At 38.1% G+C, this 26,084-nt stretch overlaps 1 protein-coding gene and 1 pseudogene across 2 annotated transcripts in view; both read left to right on the top strand.

Annotated features, from left to right (window-relative positions):
• Positions 1–26,084, top strand: part of FERMT1 (FERM domain containing kindlin 1) — a 48,326-nt gene that overhangs the window by 11,826 nt on the left and 10,416 nt on the right. For both annotated transcript variants that reach the window (XM_068986932.1, XM_068986931.1), the window contains 4 exons: positions 10,445–10,552; positions 10,938–11,069; positions 12,612–12,661; positions 25,630–25,754. In XM_068986932.1, the coding sequence (XP_068843033.1) occupies positions 10,445–10,552; positions 10,938–11,069; positions 12,612–12,661; positions 25,630–25,754 (415 nt within the window). The remainder of the gene's footprint in view (positions 1–10,444; positions 10,553–10,937; positions 11,070–12,611; positions 12,662–25,629; positions 25,755–26,084) is intronic.
• On the top strand, positions 12,859–18,584 carry LOC138091595 (developmental pluripotency-associated protein 2 pseudogene; annotated as a pseudogene).

Here is a 26,084-nt window from a genome sequence, read left to right as displayed (position 1 = left end):
TGTGGGTTGTCTTTTCACCTTGTTTATAGTTTCCTTTGCTGTGCAGAAGCTTTTAAGTTTAATTAGGTCCCATTTATTTATCTTTGTTTTTATTTCTATTATTCTAAGAGGTGGGTCATAAAGGACCTTGCTATGATTTATGTCATACGGTATTCTGCCTGTTATCTTCTGAGAATTTTATAGTTTCTAGTCTTACATGTAGGTCTTTAGTCCATTTCAAGTTTATCTTTGTGTATGGTGTTACTAAATGTTCTAATTTCATTCTTTTGTAGTTGTCCAGTTCTTCCAGCACTACTTATTAAAGAGACTGTCTTTTTCACATTGTGTATTCTTGCCTCCTTTGTCAAAGATAAGTACCCTTATGTGCATGGATTTATCTCTGGACTTTTTTTCCTGTTCCATTGGTCTATACTTCTATTTTTGAGCCAATACCTTACTGTCTTCATGACTGTACCTTTGTAGTATAGTCTGAAATCAAGCAAGTTGATTCCTCCAGCTCCATTCTTCTTTCTCAAGATTGCTTTGGCTATTTGGGATCTTTTGTATTTCCATACAGAATTGTGAAATTTTTTGTTCTACTTCTGTGAAAAATGTCATTGGTAATTTGATAGGGACTGCATTGAATCTGTAGATTGCTCTTAGTAGTGTAGTCATTTTCACAATATTGATTCTTCCAACCCAGGAGCATGGAATATCCCTTCATCTGTTTATGTCATCATGATACTGTACATAGAAAATGCTAAAGACACTATCAGAAAATTACTAGAACTAATTAGTGGATTTGGTAAAGTCATAGGATACAAAATCAATAAACAGAAATCACTTGCATTCCTATATACTAACAATGAAAAATCAGAAAGAAAAATTAAGGAATCAATCCCATTTACCATTGCAACTAAAAGAATAAAATACCCAGGAATAAACCTACCTAAGGAGACAAAAGAGCTATATACAGAAAACTATAAGACACTGATGAAAAAAATCAAAGAACCAAATCTTTACATTTCCTATGACCTCAATTTTTAGTCTCATTCCTCAGTCAACTTACTCTTTCCTTGGCTAGTCTCTAGGTAGCTTGTTCTACCTTGTTGTATGCTATGTAGTCTAATACATAAGTTTTTTTCTGAAATCTGATAAGATATAAATAAAGCATATTTATGCATTTTCTAATTGCTAAGTCAGGAATGTGGCTCCATCTTGTCTGTTCAGACTTGTATCCCTGTTGTTTATTTTTTCATTTATTTATCAAACAACTACTGTGTGCCAAGGGCTTGCCAGGTGGCTCAGTGGTAAAGGATCTGCCTGCCAATATAGGAAATGGTCCCTGGGTCAGGAAGATCCCCTGGAGAAGAAAATGGCAGCCCAAATCCAGTATTCTTACCTGGAAAATCCCATGGATGGAGGAGCCTGACAGGCTACAGTATATGGGGTTACACAGAATCGGACATGACTCAGCAACTAAACAACAAACAGCAACCATGTGCCAAGAGCTAAGATAGCAGCTGAGGACCCAAAACTGCTGGACATGATAATAAGGTTTTCAAATTTATGAAATAAAACATACGATTACAATAAGGAATAATTATATTGAACTATAGTAACCAAAAGCTTTTTCAAAATGGATATAAGTAAATCTCTTTCATTAATTGAATAAACAGGAATATATAGTGGCCATTCTCATAACTAGCTTAATATTGAAGTGGTGGTGATGCATGTGAGCATTATTGGAAAATAGCAACTGTAAGGAATATGAAAAGTCTGTGATTCTGGTAGTCATGAGTACTCTATAATACTGTGGTTTGTTGCTTACATTCATCATGGATGGAAATGCTAAATTTCCATTAGCAGTTGGTGCAAATGGAGATGTAGTTTTTCCTCATCCAAGCTTATAGACTACCTGATTTAGACTCCCAGATTCAGAAACCCTGCCCTACGATCACACTCAAGTCTTATTCCTTCTAGAATAAGAGCTTTTCTCTATTCTTGGTCACCCTGGCCCTTCCATTTTCTGAGCCACAACTGAGTGTGATTTCAGGACTCATACTTCTAATTGTACCACGTTCATGAATTTTCTCCACAAACTGCAGACTCCTTGAAAATAGGGAGCACTTCTGATAAATCCTTTGCCCTCCACCCCTACATGTTGCAAGGATGCTAGGAGAGTGATCCTTGGTCACTTGCTCTGTGATTGGATCGGCTAGGTCTTGAAGGCCTTCCTATCAGTTTCCTTACCAAGAGATTCTACATTAAATTCCTTGCTTTGGCAATTGAGCTCATTGCTGAAAATAAACTCAGTCATCTACTTCTAAAAAATTTGTCAGAAACATGTGAATGACATCACAGTCAAAAAATTCAGACATGTCAAATCATCAGCCTAAGTTAGCAAACATGGAAGAGCAGTGTTAAATATGTGTTGTCTAAAAAGTGGAAGATTATGAGACTTCCCTGATGGTCCAGTTGTTAAGACTCCATGCTTCCAATACAGAGGGTGTGGGTTTGATTCCTGGTTGGGGAACTAAAATCCCACATGCCTCTCAGTGTGGCCAAATGTTTTTTTAAAAAAAGTAAAAATAATTTAAAAAGTAGAAGATTAAAAAGAATCATAATCCCAGAAGGGGGCAAGCACACCAAAGACAAAGGTCACCAGGGCCATTGTCCTAGGCTCTTTGCCTCCAGTCTCTGCTTGCTTAATTGGTAAGGAATTCTCTGTCCACAGCCTATGAACAAAATGTATTTGAATATAACAGCCAAATAGCAGCTGTCAACCCAAAAATGACTGGAAGATTCAGGCTAGCAGGATATGACTTTGCGATGTAAGATGATTCCCAACCAACTAGAGTTGTGGCAGCCCTCCTTCTCTTCCCCTCCTAAAGTACAGAGTGCTATAAATGAAACCAAGTTTAAGGCTTCTACTGTGTACTGGGTAGAAGATACGGAAACTTAAGATAGAGTTCATGTTTTCAAAGAATCTACAATCAAATTAAGAAGAGCAAAGATAGCACCCAGGAAACCACTGCAAATATACAAGGCACTCTGTATTTAGGAGCTAGATCAGTTAATTGGACCAGGGAACCTCTCTACTCTGGCTTTCAGAGGAGAGATACAAGCAAGCTACAGCGTGTAGGCTACCGGAACTGATTAAAATCTCAGATAGATGAGAGTACTCGAATACAACATTTGAAATATATTACTTTAGAAATGCAAAAAGAATCTATAAAAGGAAAGATTGATACACTTTAATTAAAAGTGAAAACTGTGTACATGGCAAAAAACTACAAATAAGTAGAAAAATGTTATTGTAATACTTACTACAAACAAAAGGCCAGACTCTCTAATATATAAAGAGTTCTTCCAAATCAGTGATAAAATAGCAACAACGCACTAGCAAAGGATGTGAACACATAGTTCATAGAAAAGGAACTATAATAGCTCTTAGTCTTACATCCACAAAGAACAAAAAGTTCCATACACTACCTTATTTATCTAGAGTGTGGAGAAACAGGTTCTCTCATACATGGACTGCTTGTAGGTCAAAGTACAAATTAAGTCTCTGTGGAAGACTATTTGACAGTATCTGTCAGAATTACAATTCTGCATAGCTTTAACCCAGAAAATCTACCCTTTGGTATTTTTACCACAGTTATACTCAAATATGTGAGTCAATATATCTGTACACAAGAATAGTTATTATTACACTGTTTGTTTTAGGAAAAATTTGGAAACCACCTAAACATCTATCAGTAGGGAAATGGTTAGTTCCATTATGATCCATTCATCTAGTGTTGTGATTAGGAAGAATGAGTCAGCTTCCTTTTGATGGGAAACATGTTCAGGGAATATTATTGAGTAAATGGAGAAGGAAATGGCAATCCACTCCAGCACTCTTGTCTGGAAAATCCCATGGATGGAGGAGCCTGATAGGCTACAGTCCATGGGGTCACAAAGAGTCGGACACGACTGAGTGACTTCACTTACTCACTCACTCACTCCAAAAGGAACAAGATACAAAACAGTCAGGAGAGAAACCACCATTTGTGCGGAACAAGGAAGAAAGAGAGTTGACTTTTTATTGTACACCTTTTGTCTCTTTTAAATTCATTCAAAATTAATTTCATCATTATATACTCTTTTGCCCCATTTAAGGGCATTTTAAAATGTGTGCATTTAAAAAAAAACTTTTATGACTTCAAAGCAACACTTTCCCTTTTATTGGGCTCTTGTGGGCTTTTTAAAGTCCAACCTCTTTGAAAAATGTTTCTTTGTTATTAACTTCCTTGTTAGGAAGCAGACAAACTCTGTCCTTGAAAGTTGTGTTTTTTACTTGATTCTGTACTCAGTCCTCAGGCCTGCAATATGTGGTTTACAAGTCTAACATCTTAGAGAAAAGTGCTGTCAAGGCAGGAGGTAATCAACTAGGACCTTCCATACTTCATACATATGTGTGTGTGTGTGTGTGTGTGTGTGTGTGTGTGTGTGTTAGTTGCTCAATCATGTCCAACTCTTTGCAACCCCATGGACTGTAGCCCACCAGGCTCCTCTGTCCATGGAATTCTCCAGGCATGAATACTGGAGTGGCTTGCCATTTCCTTCTCCAGGGGATATTCCCAATCCAGGGATCAAACCCAGGTCTCCTGCGTCGCAGTTAGATTCTTTACTGTCTAGGCCACAAGGGAAACCTATACAGACAGATAGATGCATATATATACACATATATATGTACACATTTACATTTGTTTTTTACAAAAATAATATGACAGGGTTTACCGAGTTACATGTAATCATTTTTTACTCTGGAGTAAAATGGGAATTTTAGGCCTAAAATTAGATTTAAGATTACTGAACAGAGGCCATATAACAACACAGACGTGATAAATCTTGATCATCACATAACTAGAAACATGTTGCTTTTATCCTTATGCAGGGTCTTACATATTCCCCCATCAATTAGTTTCATTTTAAGCAAAATACAAAAGCAAAATAGTTCACTGAAGTAATCTTCTTTTCAGTACATTAGCACATATGCCAAATTACACTAACTGCTTGATAATCTCTATGTACTAAGGCTATATTTTTAGCATGTGCTCATACCTACTTCATTAAATACAGCATCCAGCTAGCAACCACAAAAAAAGGAATGCCTGCTCTACAGCAAAAAAGAAAACAACAACCTGCAGGATGGTGTCTTACAGGGTTTGTTGTTGTTTTAGTCACTAAGTCATGTCCAGCTCTTTTGCAACCCCATGGACTGTAGCCCACCAGATTCCTCTATCCATGGGATTTCCCAGGCAAAAATACTGGAACAGGTTGCCATTTCCTTCTCCAGAAAAGGTACATCAATTTTAGTAAGAGGCTTAAAAGATACTAAAAGTTGCTACCCAAATAACAGAGAATCTTGAATGATTAGATCAAATAATAATCCTCTCCTGAGAGCATGAAAACTTTGGGAGGTAGGCTTTATTATTTTTTCATATTGTTGATTGGTGGAAGGAGAAAGAGGTTTATTGAACTGACTAGATGGGGAAAAACAGGGATTTGAGCAGTGGAGGTGGCAGAAGCCACATGTTTTGGTGATTTCTATTTTCAATTAACTAGGAGACAAAGGAAATCAAGGGCCAAGGAGAGAGCAGCAGTAGCCAGTCCCCACCAGGGAAAAACATGTTTCTGAATCACTGAAACCCCTGAAAGAGCTCTCAGGGAAAACCTTTTGGGGCCCCTGTTAGCAAATGAACCTGCAAAATACCCAGGACCCTGTGCTCAGTGGGAATGCAAACAGTCCAAAGAGGAAAAGTCCAGAGCTCTCTGGATGTAGCAGACGATCTGGGGTTCCTCAGCAAGAGCCAGGCCTGGCCCAGCCTGTTCTCCTGATGTCAGTCTGGAAAAGTAGGCAACTCTTGTTAATCAATACTTTCAAAGAATTGTTTTACCAGATTTGGGAATGGAAAGGAGATAAGTAGTTTTAAGTGTGGAAGCGCTTATTCAATTTTTTAAATCTGTACTGACTGCATTTGAGAGAAAAGCCTTATCGGGTGATTTAATTTACTTCACTAAGCAAACAGAGAAGGGGTGATAGGTAGACCAATAGATACATACATGCATGAAGATATATATAAATATGTATATGACAAATGACAGTTTATGAGCCCAATTCAGATTTTAGCAACTGCACATACTATTTAAATTGTGTGTGTCCACTTGAATTAAGGGCAGGGGCCTTTTGTGGGGATAGGGTTGGGAGTTGGTTGCCTGGTTTTTGGTGTGCACTGTGTGTATATGTGGTTTTTTTAGTTTTCATGTCTTTGGATGGTAGTATAATTGGCATGCCATAAAATTCACCGATTGCAAGTATACATTGTAATTTTTAGTAAATTTACATAGTCGTGTAGCCATCACCACAATCTCGTTTTAAAACACTTGCATCATGCAAAAACGTTTCCAATCATACCCATTTGTGGTCAGTTTCTGTCCCAAGCCCCACCCTGCACCTGATCTGCTTTCTGTCTTGAGTTTTGCCTTTTCTAGAAATTTCACATATGGAATCATACAGCGTGTAGCTTGTGTCTGGATTCTTTCACTAGGCATGATGGCTTTGATGTGTATCTGCGTTTCTGCCTGAGTGGAGTCCCATCATGTGGATGGATACATGTGGATGCATTTTGTTTATTCATCTTCAATTTGAGGGACACTCGAGTGTTTCTGGTTTGGAGCTGTTAGGAATAATGCTGCCGTGAATGTTTTCATGTGTGTCATATTTCAGTTTGTTTTTGGAGGATTCTGGGGCAAACGCCTGAGGGTTTCCATGACACCTGGCAAAGTTAAAAAAACAAGGACAGACTTCCTTAAGACTGTTATTATTCCAGCCTCCTGAAAACCACACACTTGGATCTGCATTTGCCCTCCTTTCCAAGCAGTTTTAAAAGCAGTGACAAGGAGGAAGCCTGTGGGCAGGTCACAGTCCCATGCGCATAAAGTTAATGCAAAAGGAAAAGTGGACTCATGCTAACCAACCGTCGATAAACCTGTTTACATACTCTGAATGTCTTTCTATTTCTCCACCATGTTTTCTTCAACATTTTTATCTTTTTTAAAGGATACAGTATAAACTCAAAATGAAGGGAAAAAAGAAAATCAAACAAAGGAGTTACTGTTTAATTGGAACAGAATTCCAGTTTTGCAAGATGAAACAAGTTCTGGAGTCAGATGGTGGTCAATGCGAGTGTACTTAATGCCACTGTGTATACTTAAAAATGGTTAAGATGGTAAATTTCATATGTATTTTTAAAGGAATTTTTAAAAGTCAAACATAAAAAGGAAGTAGTTACAGTAAGAATGGAAAGTAATCCTTTACCATGATCTTTCTCCCGAGAGGTAGCCATGGTTAACAGCTTAATGATTAACCATCCTTGCAGATTTTTTCACATACATTTATGAACATGTATTTGCTTTGCAGCTTGCTTCTTTTTACTTTATATCAGCCATATTTTCATGTCAGCATATATGTGTCTGACTCACTTGTTTTAACTACTACAAAATAATCAAGGAAAAGGCTAAAGCCTGGTGGCTCAGAGGTTAAAGCGTCTGCCACCAATGTGGGAGACCTGGGTTCGGGAAGATCCCCTGGAGAAGGAAATGGTAAACCACTCCAGTATTCTTGCCTGGAGAATCCTATGGACAGAGAAGCCTGGTAGGCTACAGTCCACAGGGTCGCAAAGAGTCGAACACAACTGAGCAACTTCACATAGTTTATCAGGACCTGTGGATTGCTTATCTTTGATGAATGCTTTGTATCTCTTTAGAATAATAACCATGGACATGCTCATGAAAGGGCAAAAAGACATTTAAAGATCCTGCAAGAGTGCTTCCTACTGACATATGTGTATGTGCCAGTTTACATCCTCACCAACACCACACATTATCAGTACTTACAACCTAGATAAATCTGATAGGAAAATAGAAATTATGTCATCTGGTTTTAGTTTTAATTCTCTGATTATTAGTGAGGTCAAGCATATTTTCCAATATTTATGTGGCCATTTTGGTTTCATCTGTGAATTGCCTGTTTATATATATTTGCCCCATTTTTTATTGAATTCTTTATATTTTTCATATTGATTTACAGGAGCACTTATTTATTGTAAATATTTTCTTTCAATCTATATCTTGTCTTAACATATAATCTTTCTCTAGGGTGTTTTTCACCATTAAAAATGTTTAAATGATTTTAAAATGATTGTAAAGTCAGCCTTATGCATCATAACCTAAAGGCTTCCTGTCTTGCTTAGAAAGGGCTTCCTCTCTGAAAGATAACAAAGTTTTCTATTGTGTTTCCTTCTAATAGTTTTGATTGTTATCTTTAGATTTTTAAACATAATATGCCTTTAGATATAAAATCATATACCATGCATTTCACGTACCAACATTTCACTCATTTAAAATGTACAAGTCAGTGGTTTTTAGTATATTCAGAGTTGTGCAACCATTACTACTATGTAATTTCAGAGCATTTTCATCATCCCATCAAAAAACTTTATCACCCATTAGGAGTCTCTTCCCATTTCCCTTCAATTCTCCCAGTCCTTAACAACCATCAGTCTACTTTCTACCTCTGTGGATTGGCCTGTTCTGGACATTTCACGTAAATGGAATTATACAGTATACAAAATACATGGTACTTTGTGACAGTTTCTTTCCTTTAGCATATTTTCAGAGTCCATCTGTATTGTAGCATGTATCCGTATTTTATTTCTTTTTATTGCCAAATTATATTCCATTATACGTATATGCCACGTTTTTTTCATGGACATCTGAATTATTTCTATTTTTTGGTTATTATGACTAATGCTGCTGTGACCATTCATGTACACATCTGGGGGTTTTTTCCTTTGACTTTTTTTAATTGTGCTAAAATATACAAAATATAACATTTGCCATTTTAATCATTTTTAGGTCTACAGTTCAGTGTCAAGAAGTATAGTCACAGTGTAGTGCAACTATCACCACTATTTCCAGAACTGTTTCATCATCCTGTACAGAAATTCTATACACATTAAACAAAACTCCCCATTTTTTCCTTCCTCCAGCAGCTAGTAAACTCTATTCTACTTCCTATCTGTATGAATTTGTCTATTCTCAACACTTCATCATATAAGTGGAGTCATACAATAGTTGTCTTTCTGTGTCTGTCTGTTTTCACTGAGCGTAATGTCTTCAAGATGCATATATCTTATAGCTTGTATCAGAATTCCTGTCCTTCTTAAGGCTGAATAATACTCCTTGTATGTATATACTTCTTTTTGTTATTCATTCATCAATTGATAGATATTTTGGTTGTTTCTACTTTGGGACTATTGTGAATAATGCTACTGTGAACACTGCAGTACAAGTATCCATTCAAGTCCCTGTTTTCATTCTTTTTCAGTATATACTTATGAGTGGAATTGCTGGATCTTACTCTATGTTCAACTTTTTGATGAACTGCCAAACTGTTTCTTATGGAGGCTGCACCATTTTACATTCCCACAAGCAATGCATAAGAGTTCCAATTTCTCCATATTCTTAGCAACATTTGTTATTATCTGTCTTTTAGGTGAGATTGATCCTAGTGGATGTGAGATGGTATCACATTGTGGTTTTGCATGCTTGGATTCTTTAATCTATCTGTATATTTTGGATGTGTAAGGCTTTGTGATTTTCTGTCTTGTTTTCCAAATGGCTAGGCATTTTTAACACTATTATAGTGTTGAAAGAAAGCTTCTCTTGCTTATAAAATGCCATTTTATTTTATATTAAATTACATACCTTCATTAGGTCTGTTGCTAGATATTGCTTTATTGACATTTTGTCCATTGCCACAGCAATAACACACAGTTTTAGTTGCTGCCACTTTATTATAAGTTTCAATAACTGAGAGGAAAAGTACCTTCCCAACATTGCTGTTTTTCAAATTGTTCTTGGAGATGTTTGAACATTGTCTTTTCCAGCCCAACTTGAACAGCTTGCATGAAGTTCCACTAAAAACCTGTGTCCTTGTCCACTGAAATACAGAGGGTAGGAGGTTAAGATTCTGCTTAGAATTACACAGAGTCTACAGATCAGCCTGGGGACCCCTTCTCCTTATTTTACTTAACACATAAACCATTCCATTAGCTGTGTTTCCCACCAACAGAAGTATGATAAGAAAGGGAAAATAATGGAGTCTAACTAAGATGGGTCGGTTTGGCCTCTTGAAGAAGCTCTGGGAAATATTTTGAGAAAGAAAATTCTTAATTCAGAAGTAAAATGAACTGCGGTAGTGGAAAGATAGAGGGGTTTCTTTCAGTTACCTGAACTAAAATGTATTGCATTTGATTAATAAGAATTGACCTCAGTTATTCTAGAACTTTTGTATCATGGGATGTAAATATGTCCCATCACACACACATGTGCACATGCCTGTTCTTCTCTCTAGTATGATGCTGTCCGAATAAACCAACTCTATGAACAAGCCAGGTGGGCCATTCTCTTAGAAGAAATTGACTGCACAGAGGAAGAAATGTTGATCTTTGCAGCACTACAGGTATGGGAACGTTGGTACCTTCCTCTGGAAGGAAGGAAAGAAAATTTTTCTCCTTAAAGTTTCATTTTGTTTCTACTGATTTTTTCTTAGAAAAGAAGTTGAAAATTAGTGTAGTAAATTTAAGTTTAAAATATTCCTCATAACCAACCCATGCATACATCTTATAAGGCAACAGTCTTGCTATCCTCATTGCTTCCACACTATAAGGTCAACCAGTGATGGAGAAGAACTGAGTTGGAACATGACTAACCATAAATCTCAAAATAATTTACATTAAAATGTCAGTTTCCCTGCATACCTGGGAGATCTCCTTCCAGGAGATGTTCAGTATTTTCTGTCTTCATTTGTGTATCTAGTAATCCTAAACACTCTGTTTCTGTTGTAGTATCACATTAGCAAACTGTCGTTGTCCACTGAAATACAAGATTTTACAAATGAGTCTGAGCTTGACGAAGTAGAAGCAGCACTTTCTAATTTGGAAGTGACCCTGGAAGGTGGAAAAGCAGACAACACTTTGGTATGAATGTTTCTGATAACTCAGAATTGTGGCTTTGCTCTGATTGACAAATATAAATGTGCTTTTTTTATTATAAATAAGGGAATATTTTGTCTGATTTTGAAGAAAGGAAAATACTCTCTTCCTCGGACAAACTTAAACTTGACTAGCTTTTCTCAGATCAGCTCTGTAAGTAACTGTAAGGTATTTTTATCACTCCCAATGACAATTCTTTTGTATTGTATTTCTTCTTAAAGATAAGCTAGCTTGGTATGAGGGAAAGACCGCTCTGGTCTCCATTTCACTAGAGTGGAACATGAAAGTGGCCCTTAACTGAAGTCTAGAAGAATGAGGTAGCTGTGAAAGTAGAGAGGATGCTTCACAGATACAAAACCATGTGATCTGTTGACCTAGTCATGCATTTCTTTGGGCAAGACTGTACACTGTAAAAAGTTCCTGAACCCTTTTGACTTTAGGAAATAAAGAAAAACTCTCCAGTAAAACATAAAGTAATAACGCTCCTGCTTCTTATCCAGCAAATGTGGCTGAACTGTCAGCTTTATAATTGCAGTGCCCTGCCTTGTTTGATTCATTTGTTGGGAGCCACCCTTTTGTTTAACTTCTTCAATCATGAGTTTAATCACATTGAATCAGAGAGGTAGATTCATTGTAATTTGGTATAAATAGTAATAGATGTAATGAGGCATTATATTGTATTTAATGTGTTCTCTTATGATTAAATTCCTTAAAATAGGAAATTGGTATAATGCAAAAGCAACTACCTTATATAAATGAAATTCTCAGATTCTGAAGAAATCCAGGCCCTGAACCACATTTATGAGACCTGGGCCCCACGAAACTGGATTTCTGTTTTGTTTACTTCCTCTACTAAATACTTACAGTGGAAAAGTCATCCTTCTTAGAACAATTGGAAAATTCCCTCTCAACGCCCTCAATATTTTTATGTGATGCCAAACAATAGTCTTTTCAGTTTGAAAATAGGCACCAATCTATACCATAGAATGAACTTTGAACCAGATTCTTTCTGAGAATCAGTAGGATTCTATATATCAGTAAACTAGATATAGCTACTCTTATACACTCTGATGTAAAAATTATGAAATATTTTGTTTGAGCATAAAAGTAGTTTCTAACTCAGATTTTTAACTTGAATGATAGTCTATGGTCAGTTTTTTTTTTATCTTTTTTCATTTGTATAATATATGACACAGAAAGTGAAAAAATACAAAAATGTACAGCTTAACAAATCAGTATTAAATTATCAGCCAAGTTACCACCCAAATCAAGAAACAGAACTTCACCAGTTACCCTCAGGATCCCCACAGGTGCCTAATCTCAGGCCCAGCCCTCTCCCACCCTACCCTTGAGGTAACTACTGGAAATCTAGCTAGTATAACTGAGGAAGTGAGTTTTTTTATTTTATTTAATTTTAATTAATTCTTATGTAAATAGTTCCATGTGGCAGGTGGCTACAGTGTGGGATAGAGTACCAGCACCACCTGTCTAATTACTGCTTGTCAAATGTTATCTGCTTTTCCTCAGGAGGACATTACTGATATCCCTAAACTTGCAGATAATCTCAGATTATTTAGGTAAGTCACTCTTGAAGAGGAAAGAAGTTACTCATAGCAAAATCTTGCAGGTAAAGAATGTAGGAGTTTAAACTGAACATCCATTAGGCAGGTTCATGGTTCAAAGGTAAGAGAACAAGCTTTGGCATCAGACAGATAATGGATGGAGTCCTAGCTCCATAGTGCACAACAGCAGGATGATCTCAGGCATTGTCATCATGTCTCTGCGCCTCAGTTTCCTGATCTATGAAGTGGGGATATACCTCCTCTTGGGTATGTTGGGAATATTAAATTAAATGATGCATATGAAGCATTAAACATGGTTGCTGGCTCATGAAATGCTGGTATAAATATGGTCAGTATTGGTGATCGTGAACACGTATGCCAGACTTTTATGGTCCACCTTCTCAGGGCTCTCATACCATTTGAAGGCTCTTTTATGATTGCCTCTAGAGCTTTGATCCCAGACTTACAGAGAGTTGGCTTCCCTGGTGGCTCAGAGAGTAAAGAATCTGCCTGCAATGCAGGAGATGTGCGTTCGGTCCCTGGGTCAGGAAAATCCCCTGGAGAAGGGAGTGACTACCCACTCTAGTATTCTTGCCTGGAGAATTCCATGGACAGAGGAGTCTGATGGGCTGCAATCCATGAGGTCGCAGAGTCAGACATGACTGAGTGACTAACACACACATACACACACCTTAGTTTATCTACCTTCACCTGTTAAGGTATTTCTGATAAACCCCCCAGTCACCTCAGATCACTCTGAAACTGTTAAAAGGAACAGAAGTGTTTTACTTTCTTCATGTAGGTCTGCCACATTTGTGATGGTGCCAAGGTGGGTTAGGATGAAAGGAGTAAGGTTCGTTTGAAGTTCTATCTGTTACTTTATGGTTTGTTGACTTTTCCTAACAAACTGACACTTCACTTAGTTGGCTTGAAAAGAAACACCGGTTGCTTTTGTTACCACAATTCAAAGAAAAACTTGGAAAGAATGAGCAATGAATCAGATATAAATGAGAAATAAGAGTCCAAAGGTAACAGTATTTGTCACTGGGTTTCTTCAGGGTTCTTGTTTAATGTGATCTTAGCAGATGGTCCAAACAATTGGGTCATTCGTTTAACTTCTGTGGCATAAATAGTTGTAACCATGTATCATTACAGTCAAAATTACAGAAAAAAATAATAACAATTTGAATCCACAAATCTCTTTATAAATTATTAATTGTTCTTGAGAGAAATCTGGTTGCCATAGCTTCTGTATAGAGCAAACTGAGCTCTTCACAGACCAAATGGTGACAGTATTCTTCCTATAAAACGATAAATCCTAAAAAGGAGATGATATTCTAGAAGTAAGCCCCACATCCGTATCACTTTAAAGTGACTTTTATGCTAAAACTCACAAAGTTATCCTCATATTTGGCCAGTGGACACTCTGTCTACCAAAGTTCTCAATGCATTGAATGTAATATATAATATCGTTTCTGGAAGAAAAGAAATATAGGAGGAAGGGAGGGGGGAGAGTGGAGCTAATGACACAGGAAAGGAGAAGAGAAAGGAGGAAGGAGGTTGCAGGGTATACCTCTGCTGTTGGTGGGTGTGTGACCCTTATAGGCCATTCTTTTCTCTGGGCCTCCTGTCCTCAACAGAAGAGCACTGAACTAGCCCTTTGATTTTAAATTTTTTTCTTTGACAGTGAAGCTCCTTTTTCTTTCCTGCTGCTGCTAATGCTAAGTCGCTTCAGTCGTGTCCAACTCTGTGCGACCCCATAGACAGCAGCCCACCAGGCTCCCCGTCCCTGGGATTCTCCAGGCAAGAACACTGGAGTGGGTTGCCATTTCCTTCTCCAATGCATGAAAGTGAAAAGTGAAAGTGAAGTCGCTCAGTCGTGCCTGACTCTTAGCGACCCCATGGACTGCAGCCTACCAGGCTCCTCCGCCCATGGGATTTTCCAGGCAAGAGTACTGGAGTGGGTTGCCATTGCCTTCTCCGAAACCACATCTATTGAACCCACATGTAAATAATGGACTTCTCTTCCTAACAATGTGGTATCTGATCTGATGCAAATCTCAATCTTGCTTGCCTATACAAAACTGATCTTGAAGTGAGACTGGGAAGTCACAAGTGAGACTTCCTCAGCTTGTAGGGAATGAAGAGGGAACCAGTTCTATTAGGTTGGTGCAAAAGTAAGTGTGGTTTTGTATTGTTGAACTTTGCCATTTGATATTGGAATACATTCTTAAATGTGGTTATGTTATATATCATTTTAATGCATATTTCTCACTTTATTTTTTTTGCTAATGACATTATTGTGTATTTACACTCATTTTAGAAATGTAAACTATGGAAATGATATTAGACAAAAAGCAAATTCAAGCAATTTTCTGATTTGAGTTCAGAAGGGGTCATAAAGCAGCAGAGATGTTGCATAAAACCTGCAATAATGCATTTGGCTCAGGAACTGCTAATGAACGTACAGTGGCAGTTCAAGAGTGTTGCAAAGGAGATAAGAGACTTGAAGATGAGGAGTGCAGTGGCTGGCCATCCAAAGTTGACAACAACCAATTGAGAGCAATCATCAAAGCTGATCCTCTTACAACTGCATGAGAATTTGCGGAAGAACTCAGCATCGACCATTCTACAATCATTTAGCATTTGAAACAAATTGGAAAGGTGAAAAGGCTTGAATTGATAGATAGGTGCCTCATGAGCTGACCAAAAAACAAAAAAAAACCCATCATTTTGAAGCATCTTCTCTTATCCTATACAACAACAACCAACCATTTCTTGATTGGATTGTGACGTGCAAGAAAAAAGTGGATTTTATATGACGACCAGTAACAACCAGCTCAGTGGCTGGACCAAGAAGATGCTCCAAAGAACTTCTCAAAGCCAAACTTGCACCAAAAACAATGTCATGATCACTCTTTGGTGATCTGCTGCCAGTCTGATCCACTACAGCTTTCTGAATCCCAGTGAAATCATTACATCTGAGAAGTGTGCTCAGCAAATCAATGAGATGCACCAAAAACTGCAACACCTGTAGCTGGCATTGGTCAACAGAAAGGGCCCAGTCCTTCCCACCTAACCGCATTGCATGTCACACAACCAAAGCTCCAAAAGTTGAACGAACTGGGCTACATACGAAGTTTTGCCTCATCCGTCATATTCACCTGACCTCTTGCCAACCTTGGACTACCAGTTCTTCAAGCATCTCAACAACTTTTTGCAGGAAAATGCTTCCACAACCAGCAGAAGGTAGAAAATGCTTTCCAAGAGTTCGTCAAATTTCGAAGCAGAGACTTTTTACATTACAGGAAAAAACAAACTTGTTGGCAAAAATGTGTTGATTGTAATGGTTCCTATTTTGATTAATAAAGATGTGTTTGAGCCTAGTTAAAATGATTTAAAATTCACAGTCCAAAACAGCAATTACATTTGCACCAACCTAATACAGATGCTGGAGAAGGAAATGGCAATCCACTCCAGTATTCTTGCCTGGAAAATCCCATGGACAGAGGAGCCTGATGGGCTACAGTCCATGGGGTTGCAAGAGCCAGACATGGCTTAGCAACTAAACAACCACCACACCTGAATGGTCTAGTGGTTTTCCCTCCCTTTCTCTAATACAGATGAAGGGCTTCCCAGGTGACTCAGTGGTAAAGAACCCTCCTGCCAATGCAGGAGACACAGGAGACGGTTCGATCCCTGGGTCAGGAAGATCCCCTGGAGGAGGGCATGGCTACCCACTCCAGTATTCGAATCCCAAGGACAGAGGAGCCTGGTGGGCTACAATTCATAGAGTCACAAAGAGTCAGACACAACCGAAGTGACACAGCACACACGCACAATACAAATGAGGCCTCAGCTGCACAGGGAGATTAGGCTATAGACATGGATTCTCATGGCTCAGGGCTGGGACTGTAATCCCTGCACAAAAGTTAAGGTGGGGTTGCCTCCTGTGAGGCAGTGAGCTGGGACTGAAGCCGCTGCCTAAAGGCAGAAACTTATAAGAGCTGCCTTTTCTGCTTAACCAGGAATAGAAAAACTGCCCATCAGTGGAAGGAAGAGTGAGAAGTTCATCTTTGCGTGGAGTTCTGTGTGGGGAAATGTGATGTCCTTTGAAAAATAAGAGCCATGGTCTGTGCCACACACAGATGTAGATCTAAATTTAAATGTCTTCTATGATAAAAGAATTCTGGAAAGTAAAACATACTGGTCCAAAACCACAGAAGCTATGAAACCCTGGCAAATGTAATTGCAGAAATACCTAGAGAGCATAAACAAACAAATAAAAACCTTCCCAATAAAAATTGCTAACCCTGTGAGTTCATGAACTACCGTAAAGAAACGTCAGTAGGCCCAATAAATAAGAGGATTAGGCAGTAGGACAATCTGAAGAAACCATAATATGAGTATGTTAAGAATCATTAAATATACTGAAAGGTAAACATTTTAATGAAAGGTAATACTAGAAACTCTAGAAAAGAAAAACAGTCACAGAAATTGAAAATTGAATACATGTGTTAAACATCAAGTTTAAAACACAGCTAAAGGGAAGCCCCTGTCAGTCCAGTGTTTAGGACTCAGATTTCACTGCCAAGGGCCCAGGTTTGTTCCCTGGTCAAGGAACTAAGATCTCACAAGCCGCACAGCATGGCCAAAAATTTAAAAAGTTAAGGAGAGGACTTAGAAAGATAAAAGTGGAAAATACGATATAGGTGGAATAAGAGGGTTCAACTAGGAGTTTAGGAAGGAAAAAAGGGTGGAGAAGCAAGCATTCAAAAGAGGATACCCCTGGACTTGCCTGGTGGTACAGTGGATAAGAATCTGCTTGCCAATGCCGGAGACACAGTTTTGATCCCTCATCTGGGAAGATTCCACATGCTGCAGAGCAACTAAGCCCATGAGCCACAACTACTAAAGCCCATCCACAGCCAAATAAATAAATAAAAAGTCAACAAATGAGAAACCCTAGGGTTAAGAGGATTAAACTGCAGAGATTGAACATTGTGGCTCTGCCTTTCTCTGAGCATTCCTTGAAATAGCATATGCAAATTACAGGAAGAATTTTTTTGAAGGGCCATTAGATGAAGAAAATGTGATTCTTACATTGTATCCAGTTAATGAGGAAATTGTTGAAGACCATCAAGTGGAACCAGGTGTTTTCTCAGCTTCAGAAGTCAAAGAGGCACTGAATACAAATGATCAAGTTCCTCCTCCTCCAACAAATGAGCTTAGGAAGCTTGTCGGAGCTCTAGCTTTAGAAGAGCAGTTTGTCTCTTGCCCACCACGTTGCCTCCAATTAACGACGTGAGTCGGGACACTGTGGTACTGGCGCCAACAACTTAAGTTGAGTACCGACGGCCAGAAAATAGAAGTTTCTCGGAGACTCCAAGAACATGCTTATCCTGAAAAAGATCAGTATATTCCTAAATCATCACGGGAGGCCCAAATGCACTCATGTTCAAGGAAATACAACATGATGACCAAGAAGGGAAGTATACAGAAAAGAAAGATGACTGAGAGTGAGGAAAGGACTAACATGGTTGATGTGGTAACTTCAGCTCAGGTAGCCATGCTGGCAGAATTGCTGCAAGGGCTGTTCAGCCGAAGGCTGTGAATTCATATGCCCTTCTTACCTCTCAGTCCTTTCTGCCCCAAGCCTCAAGCATCCAGTGTTCTGTGGTCCACGGCAGACCACTCTTGGCAGACACAGAATGTTGGGTTCACCTGCAGTTCCAAGCAGGTCAGACCTGGGTTCCCAACACCCCAGGAGGATGACCTCTCTCTTCATGACCTGGAAGATAACATGTTATGCCCTAAATGTGTTCGGAGGAATAAGAAGATTATGAAAAGATTAATCGCAGTGGGGAGGAGGAAGAAACCTGGTTTGGATACATCAACATCATTGCTTTTAAATGGGCCATGTCTTAAAACAGAATAAGTGATTACGAGAGGGGAAGGAGTGTGAAGTGGGGAAATGGGTGATAGGGGTAATTTTATGGTAATCATGGTAACTAGATTTTTGTAGTATCAAATATCGAATTACTATTGTATATCTGTAGTGGTGTGTGCGTGTTTGTGTGTGTGTGTGTGTGTGTGTGTGTATGTGTGCTCAATCACTGTTGTTCAGTTGAGCTTGATTCTTTGGGACCCCATGAACTGCAGTCTGACAAGCTTTGCTGTCCATGGAATTTTCCAGGCAAGAATACTGGTGGAGGACTTGCCATTTCCTTGTCCAGGGGAAACTTCCTGACCCAGGGATCAAACCTGCGTCTCCTGCATTGGCAGGAGGATTCTTTACCATTGTGCCATCTGGAAAGCCCTGTATATCTGTAATGAAATGCTATATACTGGTTTTGCCTCAATTTTTTAAAACGTTAGAATTTACCACTGGAGCCATCTGGTCTTGGAGTTTTGCTTGTTGAGAAGTTTTTGATTACTGATTCAATCTCCTTACTAGTAATCAGGGGGAAAAGGATAAATGGTGGAGAGTCCACAATTAAAGTGACTCACATCCCAGTGATTGCTATGCTCTGTCCTCACCATCCTCAGTGTGGCCTGATGCCTTAAGTACAGATGGGAATGTCTGCATTCTGTGCTTGAGGTTTATCTGAAAGTGACTGTTTCTAGCTATGTATTGATAGAATGTAATTTGGTTTCCTTTTAGTTAATAGATTGTTTTTTTAGCAGTTTTAGGCTTAACGCTGAATGCTCCATTGTCTGGATGTACCATAATTTATCCATTCATATCTTGAAGGCCACCTTGGTTGCTTCCAAGTTTTGGCAACTATGAATAAAGCTGCTAAAAACAAACAAACACAAAAATCTATAAATAAGGCAAAAATCATATATAAAAAAAGAATGCTTGAGAGTTTTTCATAATTGTTGAGGACAAAATCCTTAAATTCAGAAATCTCAAATCCCAACAAAATAAATCAATATAAATGTACATCTTGATATGGCCCAACACTGGTAAGAGAAAGTTGTTAAAGTCTGAGAGAAAAGATAGATTTCCTACAAAAGAAAAATAGGGGCAGCAGATTTCTTGTTGGCTGGAAGATATTTTGAAAGGGCTAAGGAAAGATAAGGGCTTTCCAGGTGGCACTAGTGGTAAAGAACCAGCCTGCCAATGCAGGAGACATAAAAGACGCAGGTTTGATCCTTGGTCGGGAATATCCCCTGGAGGAGGACACAGTCACGCATTCCAGTATTCTTGCATGGGAATCCCATGGACAGAGGAGTCTGGCAGGCTGTCATCCATGAGTGCGTGCACAGTCACTTCAGTCATGTCTGACTCTTTGCAGCCCTATGGCTGCTCTGTCCATGGGATTCTCCAGGCAAGAATACTGGAATGGGTGACCATGCCCTCCCCCAGGGGATCTTCCTGACCCAGGTCCCTGAGGTCGCAGAGTCAGACATGACTGAAGCGACTTAGCACACAGCACACAAGAGAAGATAAGTCGATCTAGAACTTTATGCCCAATCAATCTCTTTAAGATTTTACTTGCTACAAACCCTTAAATATAAATCAGGCAAGATATAATCCTAATAGTCAGTTATATGTTTAATAAAAACAATGATTTATCCCCAAACTGTGAGGTATAACCACTGCTGGAGAGACTGCTTTGGAATAAATGGCTCCACAGCAAGGTTTTAGCTGAGAGGTTATACATAAAATTCATTCATGGAATTATTCACAGTCAAGTTACTATAGCAAAGAAGTTCCAATCAGACATACACAATGTGCTATAGAAAACTGTCAGTTTGATTCAATTTATAAATGAGACTTTTTACAGTACTTTTAAAGAGATGGAGGGTGACCATGAAAATCTTTGGTCCTGCTCTAAGGCTCACTGGTTATCACATGCAAAATTACCTGTAAGTGTTATAATTTTAAAAAAAAAACTGTTCCAAATCCATGACTTTTCTGTGATAGTAAGTGGCCATTGGTAACGAGTCTCCAGATACTTTAAAAATAATAGATACACTTAATCTGTAAATTTTTAAAGGTGATTGTAAAATGAGTGAGTATGGAACTAGATTTTGAAAGATATTAATGCTATGAAGAGAACATTTCGAGAGTTGTTTGGAAATGTTTCCATTGCCACAGTGTTGCCGGTAATGATCCTGCCTATTAAAACAGTATTATCTGCTCACCTTTAAAACTTGGAAACAGAATTTTTCTGTGTTAAACAGCATCCAAATTGAGTGATAGTGTATTTGAAACACACTTATTAAAAATACTAAATTATAACATATCCTGATTAGTTTGCATAAGTGAGTGATTGACATCAAGGAATATGAAAATTAGTAGCCTTGCTTCAACAAAAACCTTCACAGACAGACGGCATTAAAATATGAATATTGTAATTAGTAAACACAGCCAACAGTGTGGCTCCTCCACTGGGATTTGTATAACCTCCCTTCTTGAAACAAAAAGAACTTTTCATATATAATTTTCAATAACTGTAAATATGTTAGGAAGTAGGTACTCAAAATATTTTAAAGATAGATTGTGCCCAGATTTACTTTGGAGATTATGGGGCAAACTAGGAAACCATGTTGGGAAAGCTTACCTAAATTGTGGACACCTGTGCCCTAAACTGAACCTGCTGAATAGGACTCTCTGGGAATGGGTCCAGGCTTATATATCTCCGATAAGTTCCCTTCCATGTCTTATGAACACCAGAGTTTGAGAACCATCTTTCTAGAAAATAAAGTCCAACTTCTTAGCCATACATCCAGAGGCCCACAGTGGCCCCAGCCTGCTCGCTGTTCTTGTCTTCATCAGCCCTGACATGGAAATGATGTAGTTTCAGAAACTGCCCCTCTGCCCATTTCCATGGCTCAACCCAGCAGCACCCAGCATAAGGGAGATGTCCAGGAAGTGTTGACCCAACTCCTACCAGCAAGGTACCCAACTCTGACTCACCTCTGCATTTTGGACACGCAGTTGCCTGCACTTTTCTTTTTGAAATTTCTTTTCTGTTCTTCCCATCATATGCTTATTGATCCTTCATTCTGAGTTTAAACATTGTGTCCTCTGTTACTACTCCTATATCCTTGTTGTGTGACTTACCACATTTTTCTATATTTATTTACTTACACATTTCCCTCTTTAAAAGGGAAGCTCTTTGCTTTTATTTCTCTTTGTCATTCTTCAGGTAAAATTTATGGATTACTTTTTCATTTATTTTTATTGAGGTAACACTGATTTATAATACTATGTGATTTTCATATATACATCATTATATTTCTACTTCTGTGTACCCTACAGTGTGCTCACCACCAAAATTTAGCTTCCGTCTATCACCATGGGCTTCCTCGGTGGCTCAGTGGTAAAGAATCTGCCTGCACTGCAGGAGACACGGCTTCAGTCCCTGGGTCCAGAAGATCCCTTGGAGAAGGAAATGACAGCCCACTCCAGTATACTTCCTAGAGAATCCCATGGACAGAGGCACCTGGTGGGCCACAATCTATGGGGTCACAAGAGTCAGACACAATTTAAGCTACTAAACCACAACCCACCACCACCATATAGTTTATCCCTTTAACCCATTGTTCCCCCCTTTCCCCAACCCTCCCCTTCTAGTAACTACTACTCTCACTTCTATATCTATGTGTTTGTTTTGGTTTGTTCATTTATTTTTGTCTGTTTTTAATTAGTTTTTTGTATTCCACACATGAATGAAATCATACTGTATTTGTCTTCCTCTGTATGACTTATTGCACTTAATGTAGTACCCTCAAAGTCCATGACAAATGACAAGATTTCATTCTATTTTGTGGCTAATATTTCATTGTGAATATATATATTGAAAATATACATATATATTCATATACATGTTCATATCATATCTTCTTTATTCATTTATTGATGGACACTCTGGTTGTTTCCATATCTTGGCTATAGTAAATAATGCCACATTGAACATAGGGGTGCATATATCTTTTCAAATTAGTGTTTCCATATTCTTTGGATAAATACTCAGAGAAATGAAATTGCTGAGTTTTACAGTAGTTCTATTCTTAATTTTTTGAGGAATCTCCATATTGTTTTCCATGGTGGCTATATCAACTTACATTACCACCAACAGTGTGTGAGAGTTCTCTTTTCTCCATAATCTCACCAAGACTTTTTATTTCTAGTATTTTTTATAATAGCCAGTCTAACAAGCATGAAGTGATTTTAACCTTGTGGCTTTGATTTGCATTTCCCTAATAATTAGTGATGTTGAACATCTTTCCATGTATCTATTGGTCACCGGTATGTCTTTGGAAAAGTGTCTCTGCTCAGTCTTTGGGTTGTTTGTTTTTTGTTATTGTTGAATTATATGAGCTCTTTATATATTTTGGATATATGTATTTGCTCTATTGGATATATCATTTGCAAATATCTTCTTCCATTCTGTAGCTTGTCTGTTCATTTTGTTGATGGTTTCCTTTGCCATCCAGAATCTTCTTAAAATCCAATTTTTAAAATTTGCTTTTGTTTCCCTTGCTTGAGGAGACTTAGCTAGAAAGATATTGCTAAGACCAATATCTAAGCAATGCTGGCAAACATAAGTGTAGTGCCTGTGTATTCTTCTTCTAGGAGTTTTATGGTTTCAAGTTTTACATTCAAGTCTTTAATCCATTTTGAGTTGTTTTTTGTGTATGGTATAAGATAATAAGCTTCCCAGGTGGGTCAGTGGTAAAAAAAAATCCATCTGCCAATGCAAGAGACATGGGTTCGATCCCTGGGTTGGCAAGATCCTCTGGATAAGGAAATGACAACCCCCTCCAGTATTCTTGCCTGGAAAATCCCATGGACAGAGGAAAATCCCATGGAAAATCCATGGACAAATCCCATGGACTGACAGGCTACAGTCCATGGGGTCACAAAAGAGTCAGACATGACTTAGCAACTAAACAACAATAATAAGATAGTGATCTCATTTCATTTTTTTGCTTGTAACAGACTAGCTTTTCCAGCACCACTTATTGAAGAGACTGTTCTTTCCCCATTGTATGTGCTTTGCTCCTTTATCTAAATTAATTGTCCATATGTGCATGGGTTTTTCTGCCTATACCATGCTGTTTTGATTTCTGTGGCTTTGTGATATAGTTTAAAATCAGGGAATGTGATACCTCCAGCTTTGTCCCCCACCCTCATCAGGATTACTTTGGCTATTCAGAGTTTGTTGTGGTTCCATATAACTTTAGAAATTTTTGCTCTATATCTGTGAAAAACATTCTTGGGATTTTGATAGGGATTGCATTGAATCTGCAGATTGCTTTAGGTAATATGAACATTTTAATTATGTTAATTCTTCCAGTCCATGAATGTGGAGTATCTTCCCATTTATCTGTGTCTTCTCCAGTTTCTTTTAACAATGTCATATAGTTTCCAGTGTACAAGGGACTGTCTCATTCTTGTGTACATCATTCCCCATTCTGACATCTTCTCCACTCTTCTTTCCCTGCCTTTCCTCAGTCTCTGGAACATGGAATAAGAGTTTGGGGATGTGTGAAAGCAGTTGGAGGATGACCCAACCTGGAAGAAGAGAGTAGAAAGAGTTTAAAATCTTTTGATACTCTTCAATTCCAATTAAAGTGGAGAAACAGAGTTTCATTCTTAATTCTGAATAGAAACATTTAGAATCCTGAGACTAAGCTGAGACTTCACTATATTTTGTTTGTAGGCTATGTCCTTAGATTTTATTTTGAAAACGTTGTTTGTTAACTTTGGAAAATCTGATTCTTAGACAGGTACCTTTCAAATATGTCCCTTAAAATTATCTTACAACTCTCAACATGATAAAACTTAATAAATAGTGGTTTTTTAAATCCTGGAAATATTAACTACATATAATGTTTTTCAATTTTATTATATAATTGTTATGTAACAATCTCCTGTAATACACAGGTTTTTTAAATTAACATTTCTCTTATCCTTCTGTTAAGGATAGCACATTTTTAGCAGATAAAAGATTATTACCGACATGTTAAAAGACTTGCCTAGAAGCATATGTGAATGCAGTTAACCCCAAGCTTCCTGTCTTCCTCCCATTCTTAAATACAGAAACCCAGCTCTCTGAAATGAGATACCCTGATCCACCCCCAAAGCCGGAATCGTCCCAATGAACCACATATGAAACCTACTACCTTTTCTCTGTCTAGCTGTACCCTCTTCCCTGCTCCCCAGCTTGCTCTCTCGTTTCCTAGTTTGAATGACTTAGCTGAGGTCTTCTTTTGGCACTGCCAACCTTGTCTAGCCCAGAGTACAGTTTTCTGGCCTAAAGAGATACCATGGTTAGAAATCTTCCCTCAAAATATTTTTTAATAACAGTAGGGTCTACATGGATTAGCTATAGATTTTGGTGATTTCCATGGCTCACTGGGAATTTTCTGGTTGGTTTCTTTTAGGGTCAAGAGGAAAATACAGAAAAGGTTGCTTACTTTTATATCTGATTTTTATGTCTGTAACTTGAAGCTTGTGTTCTCCATATGGACAGCTTTTTCAGAATCAAGAAATAAATTGAAATTTTAGATGTCTCCATATTCATGAATGTTTCTCACATCATCACAATAATAATAATAGTAACTTGCTGAGCTCTTCAGTTTGCCAGACACTTTACAGAAATTACCTCTTTCTACCCTCACAAAAGCCCTGTGAATTTGAGGCTGATACTCTCCCATCACACAGAAGTAGTACACATGGCCCAAACAGACACAGCAGCTCTCCCAGGGTCATACATTTATACAGCAGAGCTAAAGTGTAGCACTGAGTGGTCTAGCTCCTGAAATTTTGTGTTAACTTCTACATCTCATATCAAAACTCCCATTTTCCAGTTTTAGAAATGAGTTAGCAATTTGAAAATTATTAAAAAATAAAGAGAATGTTGTTTGAAAGGATCTCTAGAGCATCTTGATTTGCTTGAATTTGCAATGTGTCCTACATTTCTGGATGGTTTTTCAAATGTTTACTGTACTTTAATTTGCAGGCCCAAAAAGCTAATATTAAAAGCTTTCAAACAATATTGGTTTGTCTTTAAAGACACATCTATAGCCTACTTTAAGAATAAGGAACTTGAACAAGGAGAACCAGTTGAAAAATTAAACCTTAGAGGTAAGAGGGTCCAGTATCTCAGTATGTCTTGACAAGGCCCATCAAGAGGGTGAAAGCATGTTCACCCAGTGAAGCATGTTCACTCCCAGAGAAACCTCTGTCTGTCATGGGCTTTCAATGGCCACCTGCCTGGAGCTCCTCCTCCCCGTGAAGTACGAACCTGGAATGCAAATCAGTGAAAAAACAATCAGTTATTATGCTGCCCCTTCTTTCCCAGTGTGTCCAAGTCTCTGATGTGATGGTAATTGTTGTCATAAATATAGTACATGAGACATTGTTAGAACGTGTAAAGCTTTCTGAATTCCAAAACAATTATGTTTAATTCAACGT

The sequence above is a fragment of the Capricornis sumatraensis genome, chromosome 15, assembly GCF_032405125.1.
Source record: "Capricornis sumatraensis isolate serow.1 chromosome 15, serow.2, whole genome shotgun sequence".
NCBI classification, from domain to species: Eukaryota; Metazoa; Chordata; class Mammalia; order Artiodactyla; family Bovidae; genus Capricornis; species Capricornis sumatraensis.
Note: the sequence above shows the minus strand (reverse complement) of the source record. Positions and strands in the feature narration are given on the sequence as shown.